Source organism: Antrostomus carolinensis, unplaced genomic scaffold (genome assembly GCF_000700745.2).
Source record: "Antrostomus carolinensis isolate BGI_N321 unplaced genomic scaffold, ASM70074v2 scaffold46114, whole genome shotgun sequence".
Lineage (NCBI taxonomy): Eukaryota > Metazoa > Chordata > Aves > Caprimulgiformes > Caprimulgidae > Antrostomus > Antrostomus carolinensis.
Window position 1 is genome coordinate 240 of NW_010312272.1, and position 8,950 is coordinate 9,189.

At 39.8% G+C, this 8,950-nt stretch overlaps 1 protein-coding gene across 1 annotated transcript in view; it reads left to right on the forward strand.

Annotated features, from left to right (window-relative positions):
* Window positions 1–7,804, forward strand: part of SOX30 (SRY-box transcription factor 30) — a gene marked incomplete at its 5' end in the record, with an annotated part of 7,999 nt that extends 195 nt beyond the window's left edge. The window contains 5 exons of the mRNA XM_010166971.2: window positions 1–195; window positions 1,504–1,743; window positions 3,122–3,301; window positions 5,235–5,727; window positions 7,450–7,804. The exon at window positions 1–195 is cut by the window's left edge and continues 11 nt beyond it. Coding sequence (XP_010165273.2) covers window positions 1–195; window positions 1,504–1,743; window positions 3,122–3,301; window positions 5,235–5,727; window positions 7,450–7,804 — 1,463 coding nt within the window. The remainder of the gene's footprint in view (window positions 196–1,503; window positions 1,744–3,121; window positions 3,302–5,234; window positions 5,728–7,449) is intronic.
* Between the last annotated feature and the right edge of the window lie 1,146 nt (window positions 7,805–8,950).

An 8,950-nucleotide genomic window follows, 5' to 3' on the forward strand; every position in this document is an offset into this window, starting at 1 on the left:
GGAAGATCCCCGTTCTGTTGCCCCCCATCCCGCCTGGGACCTGCCTACAGATCCAGGGGCCTCTGCCGCCGGAGCTGACCCGTGTGACCAAAGCACCGGTGGAACAAGTGCCGCTGAAAATGCAGTCTTTACTGCAGCCTTCAGTCAAGATTGAAACTAAAAATGTGCCCCTCACAGTCCTGCCCTCTGATTCAGGTATTACGTTAAGAGAGGTATAGAGGTGTATATATATTTCCTCCACTGGCCAGGGTGGAGGAAATGGCACGTAGTTGACAGGTCATCAGATAGGAGACCACAAGTGGAAAGGTCATGTTAGAGAACCATCCCTTTGGATAGACCAGGGTTTGTGTATAAGACATGCTCTTCAGCATAAGACATAAACATACAGGAGCACAGAGTTCTCCAGTGGGTTGTTAACACCAATGCAGTTTTGTCCACTTGCTCCCTGACTACATTAAACCCCTTATATCAGTGTTCAGAATTGCATTGAGTTGTGTTTGCAAGTTTAAGGTCAGGAATCTGCTTAATTTGTAAAGCTATGAAGCGCTCATACACCTCCCTGAGACATGTTAAATGAGGAACATTTTGAAACATCTGGATTAGAAGCTTAATTTTCTTGAAAGAGATCTAGGCTTTCAAAATTAATGACTTAAAAGTGAGATCTTAAAGTCTAGAAGGCATTTGCCCTTTATAGATAATGTGAAAGAGTTAATTTCTAAGCCTTTTTCAGAGAGGATGTTGCTTGCTCAGGGTTCAGTTGTGAGGGGTCTGGGGGTTCATCGTGTCACTAGCTCAATTTAAATGCAGTCTCTCTTTACAGAGAGCCAAAGCTGGGTGTCATATAACAGTCATTTGGTAACATAGGTTCCTCCAGCAGAATGAGCGTCCAAATGTGAGAAAAGGGTGAGAGGGCAAAAAAAACTCCTCAGCCAGAAACCCAGAACAGCAACAACCTCAGCTGAGAAGCCAGGGATTGCACAGGTGTCGCACTAAACTACCATAATTCGATCTGGTCCCTGCATCATTAAAGCTTTGGATACATAGTTCTGGTGGTGATGACAAATGTGCAGTGATATGGTCTATGTTATGCAATGTTTAGTTTATAAATTAATAAATTTAGTTTAGTTTATAAATTAATAAATTTAGTTTAGTTTATAAATTCATAAATTAATAAGAAAACAATCTAGCCAAAAGAAATCCAAACCAGTGTGTTAGCAGTCCCATATGCTGCTTTTTTCTTTTTCTTTTTTAAATAATACGTGACAAAAGCCGGGTAAGTGATTCCTTATGCAGCGTTTCAGTGACAGTTAGTGGAGGATACTCCCTCAGCCTTAGGTATTTTTCTAGGAACTGCTCTCCAAACGCCCATCGAGTTTCATGTGGTCCAAAGCTCTAGTGGTTATTCTGACTGTTGCCAAATATCCTCTTGATGTACTATCAAATGTAACCTGTATGGCATATATTGCCTGGAAGATGATAATCTCTCCTCGTTTTGTTGCACAGGTATGCCAGATACTCCATTTAGCAAGGACAAAAGTGGCCATGTAAAGCGTCCAATGAATGCATTTATGGTGTGGGCTAGGATTCATCGGCCTGCCATAGCAAGAGCTAACCCAGCTGCCAATAATGCAGAAATCAGTGTTCAGCTTGGATTGGAGTGGAGCAAACTGACTGAAGAGCAGAAGCAGCCTTATTATGAAGAAGCTCACAAAATAAAACAAAGGCACAGAGAGGAATTTCCTGGTAAACATGTATTTATTTACCTGAATGCTTTAGAAGTGCAAGATTTTTTTAAAAAAACAGATCCATTTCATTACAGCAAGTAATAGAGTTAGAAAAAATTACAAAAAAATGCAAGCACGCAGTCCTCCTCTCAGCTTTCTAGTGCCTGAGAGCATATTCATTTTTTAAATTTTAAAGTGTCTAAAATGATGTTTCGTCCTTCATAGCCTCTAATGTTTCTTATGATCTTAGACCTCCACAGCTGCAGCAGCTCTTCTGAATGTTTTAGTAGTCTAATGGTCAGATAGTGAATTTATTGTGGCCTGCTGCATCATTTTACATGCTCCAGAAAGAGCTGCCCAGGTGGCCTGTGGTGACACATGCATCCATTTATTAAAAGCAGGAAAGGGAAATGGCACAGGAAGCACAAACAACATTGTATTCTGTAGGATTCTTCAATGTGTAGACTTGGGATTCCCAAATAACAGTGTGTAAGATGTTGTTTCTCAGCCTTTTGTCAAAAAGGGTTAAAAATCTGTACTCTTAACAAATTCACTTCTCCATAACACTGCAGTTCAATAAAACACAGTATAAGTACTTTGAACATTCTTTTTAAAAGCTGCTGAGATACCAGTTGTCATGATCCTTTCTCTCTCTGTTGTCATAATCCTGCTAGTTCATGATTATGACTTACCCTGGTAGACAAGATCTGACTAATGTGTCATAAACAAGCAAAAGATGAGAACAGCACCCTCTCACCCTCCCTCTCTCCTTTCCCCCTTCCAAAAAAAAAAGGGGGTGCTTCTTTAAAGTGTCATTAAGAGTTAGCCTGTGTAAGAAACTGAGCTGCTCAGTGTAAATTCATAATATATTTATACATCTGTTAGTGTTTGGTTGATGTTGTAAGTCAAAGACAACTGTAATCCTCCAAAATCGATCCAGGATTCCTAGTGGGTCATATTTTCCATTGTCTCCTGTAACCTGCAGGTATATGTGAGACTTAAGGGGTTAAGAAAACAATCAGGAAAGATCCACATTTTGAATATACTCATGGTTTTCGTCCACACTAAAAGCCCGTGGTACAGCATATTTTTCTCCTTAATATGCTTTCCTCAGCTGTGCCATGTCATTCCCCACTGTTTTGTATTTCTTTGTCTCACAAACACGTATGATTTAGTAACACAGAAACAATGCCCAAATATGTCCATTTTATTTCCACCTCTGATAAGATGGCCCCTTTGCTAGCTCACTGAAACAAAGGGAGTTTTGCCATTGACCATAGGAGCAATATTTGGACTAATTTTTTTAGATACTTCAGAATTACAGATATCATCACTTTACATAATGAATGAGATCATTCCAAAAATTGGATGTCTGCATCTTTTTTCATCTTTGACAGGTTGGGTTTATCAACCACGACAAGGCAAAAGGAAGCGTTTTCCACTCCCTGTCTCTACTGTATTTTCCAGCGTTTCTCAGAGTATCATTGTTACAAGTCCAGCTGGCATTTATCCCTTCCAGTCACCTGCTTACTCTGTTGTCATCCCCAACATTAAGAACACTATTGGACATCCAGTCTGTGAGTTTTCAGTAGTGAATGATTTTAAAAATTTGGAAGTTACCTATTGTAGTAGAAGTAGTGTAGTACACTGTACACTGTACACTACATACAGTAGTGTAGATACAGTTAAAACAATTTCTCAGTCTTTCCTGACACCACCGTTCCTATCAGTCTTCCTCTGCACTGCTCCTCTGCCTCCTAGTCTCTACCTACTGTTTCCTCAGCCTCTTAAATTCTTCTGGCTTCTTCATTGCCCACAGATCCCTGCTATTGTCTGTGTAGCTTCTGGTTCCCTCCTTCTACCTCTTGGTCTTTTTGGGTCTCTATTACTCAACACGTGCTTCCCGCTGAGCTACAGCTGTTTCTTTTTCTTGTTCTGTCTTCACCTCACACATATGTTACCTCACCAGATCTAACTGCCCTAGTGCTCAGCCCCTCTCGACTAAGCCACTTAGTCCGTGGCATCTCCACCCTGATGTTGTGTCTCTTGGTAGTGAGGGCACCATTGCTCTAGAGCAAATGCTCAGCAACTTAGACGGCTTACAAGAGACAGCAGACAGAACTGTCATCGAGGTGGTCAGAAGGGAAGTTAGTAGGGTGTTAGTAAGGCCCGTGCTGCAATATTAAAGCCATCACTAAACCTGAAAAAAGAAATTTTCAATTTGCACATTTTCCATGAACAGTTACTGAGGTATCTGTGCACACCTGCAATAGTTCTGTATGTGGTTGTTATGAACTTGCATACGCCCACAGTTTAAACATACATAGCTCAGCTTTTATACAAACAAAAGTGTAGTTACAGAAGGAATGCATTTAAAAGTTGCACCTAATCTGGAAGGATCCTCCTTTTTATAAGAAGTCGATATGGGCAGTGAAGTAGGTTGTAGCAAGAGAGCCCACAGGCAACTGTGATAGTTGGCCTGCGTATTTTGTGCTGAGAGAGCTTTGTCAGTGTGTGGGTAACAAATAGCTTAGATCCAGGTAATGGCATTTTTCTCTTTAAGCATACTGACAAGGGCTGCTCTCTCTCTAAGGAGGCAAGAAAATGAAATGCTTGTTTATGCTGTCTGATAATACTCAGAGATGTAAAAGAGCACTCAGCTTTGCTCTGGTGAAGTTCTGAGTTAGTGATATGGTCCTTCCTCAAATCCTTCTGTAAATTTGACTGAATAAAGTATTTTTTATTTTCTTACCCTACTATATTTTATAATGTTATGTTGTCCTCAGATGCTATGTTTCATTCCAGAGTTTACTATCCTATTGGGGTTGAAATGATTCTTAAATGCAAACTGTAAAAATCTAGATACATTTAAGTCCTGTTGATTTGGAATTTAGACTCTTAGACTAGGTAGTGGGGTTTAAAAATACTTATGCAATGTGTTTTGAATCGTTCTGTGTGAAGGCAGCCCTGTTGACTTGACATGTGAGTTGAAAGTGAACATTCAAGTGTATGTTCTGCAAAGTGTTTCAAAGTGAAATTGACTAGGGGGTACATTCATTGGTGAAACAAGAAAAGATTATCAGAGAGCAGGGCATTTAAACTGTTGCTTCTGCTCTTCACTGCTGCTTTGGCACCACACAAATTTGTTAAGAATTTGGCTCATCCAAACTCAGCTAGTAGACTTGGGAGGTCTTCTGAGCTTCAGGCACTAAATGTATACTCCAACCCCATTCTGTGTCCATATCAGAACAAGATGCAGCCCGCACCATCCTCACAGCCTCAACACTCACTAGCCAATTCTTCTTTCACTGCTGGGTTTCTGTGGAAGGAAGCTTGAATGTGTGGGCTCCAAACCCATCTGTTAGAACACATGTAGACCAAGTGGTGTTTGACTGTGAGTTGCAGAAAGTGTTTTGAGGGAAATGGTTCTGGCTGTGGTTTTCTACACTGCTGTTTATGAAATCCCTTCATCTATTCATGTCTGATAAATAACTGTTCTGTTTCCTAAAGGTGAAGCTCCTTCTGCCATCTGTCTGCCGGCTTCTTCCATTCAACATGCTGCTCCAATTCCTCTTTTCCAGACTACTAGTGCAAGCACCACATCAGTGGCTATTCCAGCTCCAATCCTACCCCTGCACCCTGTAATTTCATCACAGCACTTTGCTGCACCTGCTCAGACAGCTCCTCTTGATGTATCATCTGGGCTCAGTTGCTCTCTGAAGAGACCTACACCAGTTTTCATTGAGAGCTTCAGCAGAAACCCAAGTAACATAACCAACACTAATGACAGATTTTCTGTCTCTAATAGTCAGCCCCCAAGGGAGTACCCGGGGCTTTCTATTTTTCCTAGAGGCATACCTCTTCCCCAGCCTACCCCCTTTCTTCACTCACATCTCTATCAACCTCCTCCCATTGGTCAGCCAGCCAGTTTGTATGGAGTGCCTCCTCGGTTTTCACTTCCCCATCCTTACTTTGTATCTGGACCTCACTATTTGCCCTCAAGGTAATGAAACCCTTCATTTCAATACCACTAAGAACAAATGCTAAAAGACAGAGAGTCTTTTGACTTACAGAGAGCAGATGGAGCGTTCAGAAGGAAAGGTTCTCTTACCTTCCTATCGCTCCTGTGTGGAGGGACCTGCTGGCCTCAGGCTGCTCATAATATATGCCCAGCTATTGAAGGCTCTGTAGTACTATTGCAGTAATTGGCACTCATGAGGCCATGGTAAATGGAAGCATCTTCACTTAAGGCACCTAAATGCAGTTGATTTCTACAGAAAAGCATTAGGTAGAAATAGTGTAAATATATTTTGAAAATGATCAGATAGAATTAAAGTAGGTGTGTGAGCTGTCTCCTGGGTACTATGATTGCAGCTGTCATAACTATCAATATTTCTGAAATACAGCCTGGTGGGAAATGGCTTCAGAATTTTTATGTAAGTAGTAATTCCTAGTTTTTTTCTCAGAGTCTCTTGAGTAGTCAATTAGAGAAGATCACCTAATCAAATAATTGACAAGGTAACACATGTAGTGTCCCATGGGTATTTCCTAAGCTAAGCATGCATAGAAAGGACCGGTGCCCTCCCAGCAGCAGAAGCAATACAAGATATTTCCATTTTTGAGGTCCTTTAAAGAAACACAGGGCACATATTACCAAAATTGCTAAAGATGAACTTTGGTTAACCCATGGTCTCTGAAATTGGAGTTTTGTGAGGCCTCTGAGGGAGAGGAGTGGTGTTGTACCATAAAAGACTGTTCTGAGTTCACACATTAATGGACTTCTGAAGTGTGCCAGCTTTGCTAAGGTCAAGATCTTTCTTATTAGAAATGATTTAGAAATTCACATTCCTATAAACTCATTTATTGCATACAAGAATTACAATTTCTGAGTGGCATTGGCAGTGAAATGGTATGTATGCAGATTTATGCACTAAAAATTATATGGTAGATTAGAAAGATTAGTAGTTTCCTTGAAACCCCAATAGATATTGTATCAATAACTTTATAATGGCTGCAGGGTAGGGCTCTATTATTTCTTCACATACTTTGTTTTCTTAACAATGTAGTAAATTTCTGTAACACTGTGAATTACAATATGTGTGTCATTCTGCATCAAAGTTCAAGCTTCTGACACCAGCAGAATACAGTTACATTTGACATAGTAACTTCCTGCAATCTACTATGTACATTATTTAAATAGTAACATTGACAACAACATATTGGGCATAAGGATTCTCTGATGGTCTTACTGTTCAATAACAATGTAACGCTGCAAGAGTTCACTCAATAAATAGGAGCGTTTTACCCCTGCTCTGTCACAGATTTTGGCATATAGAAATAACACAAACTGACTTTTAATGCTTTGTTTTACTATTCTGAGTATGTCAGTTGAAATTCAGCAGGCTTATCAGATGCTGGTTTATCCATATTATTTAATTGATAAATATAATGGATAAATACAAACACAAAAGTGTTTGTTTTCAAAGCAGTCGTGTGTTTCTAGCATGAAGAAGTGCGTATGCACAGATATGGAATCTGTGCACGACTCTTGTTAATGGCCCCAGTGTTTAAATTAGGTGTGGTTTTAAAGTCTGTGTGTTTTGAATATTTCAACAGGATAAGCTGACTACCATATAATGTTAGTGTCATTCTGTTTTTCATAGCTGAATGGAAGTCCAGGTGATCTGCATTTCTGAAAGCCAACTTTCAATCTCTCTCATTGCAGCGCATGCCCATTCAGCCGGCCTCCATTTGGCTGTGGGAATTTCTCCAGTTCAGTGCCTGAATGCCTTGGCTTTTATGAAGATAGGTACCAAAGACAGGACGTGATGTTTTCAGGTCTGGACAGAGACTATCCTTTCAAGGAAGACCCAGAAGAAAGTCAAGGCCGCCGCAGCTATGAGAGCCTTGATGTACTGTCCAGATGCAATGAGGAGCGGTATTTAAGCCCCCTACCACCACTGGACATAGCAGCACTGGAAGATGTTTTTTCAGCCACCTCTTCTACTCCCTCCAGCATCCACCTAATCAATGTAACTGACAGTGAGGAGGAGGAAGTAAAATTCTTGCAAGAATTATAATTTTTAAAACATATTATAATACAGAAAAATATTATAGAATGGGAAAGAAGTGGGTTTTTCAACATTGTGTAGCTTGAGTGAGATGTAGAGGTCATTTTGAAGAGTCTCGTGATCTGTTTATATTTTGAGCAATCACATACAGATCTAGAGAGGTCAAAAGGATGTGGAGTTTCACCTGCTTCATCAGGGCGTTGTTTGATCTCTGGCTCAGGAAAGCACTTAACACAGAAATTCAGCTTAAGCATGTGGTAATGTGCTTTCCTGAGGAGAGGAGTGTCTAAACACATCCTTTTAATGCCAAAATAGGTATTTTTATGGTATTTGTTGCAACTTTGTAGGTATTACTTTAAGAGTTTTAGCAAGTGAAGTAATTCTGGTTTGTGACCGTAATATAATTCTTACTGCAGTAAAATACTATGAGGCCTGGAGAGTGAAGTCAAGAATTATTCTGTAATGCTTTATATTTTTCCTTTGATGAGATAGTTTTAAGCTTAATTTGGTTAATTTTGAACTGCAGTCTGTATTTGCGGTAAAACTGCTACATAGCACACTGAAAATTTACGTCTATCTCAGTAACACATTGATCTCCAAACAGTTCCATTAATAAAAGTGGGATTGTCCAGAAGGTATGGTGAGGCATGGTAGCACCCAGAGAGAGGAAAGTGGATGGGATCTGGCTCTGTGACTTGTACTAGAGGGGTTGTGACTTGATCCCTGAGCGTAGTTAGTACAGTAAAAAATTCTCCAGAGAATACTAAAAAGAATATCAAAAGCTTTTAATAGAGTATGTGTGCTAAGCTCAAATAGTAATGAAATTCAAATTTTTGGGGCCAAAATTCGTTATTTATATTACTAACTTATTTTTCTCTCCCATTTTGTGGAACAGACAGTCATTTTCTTCTGGGAATCCTGTTATTTTGTTCTTGTTGTATTTGAATAAACTCACCTGAACAATGTATCCCTAGTGCTTCATTTTAAGCCACAGACATTAAACTGAGTGGGGACAGATAAATAGTAGTTCATGTAACTCACAAATTACTATGCAGCTAAGCTGCACATACCTAACATGACGAGCTGAAGTAACTTCTTCAGACAATTTGGGCTACTAATACTAGTGTGTATATGTGTGTATGTATTTATATTATT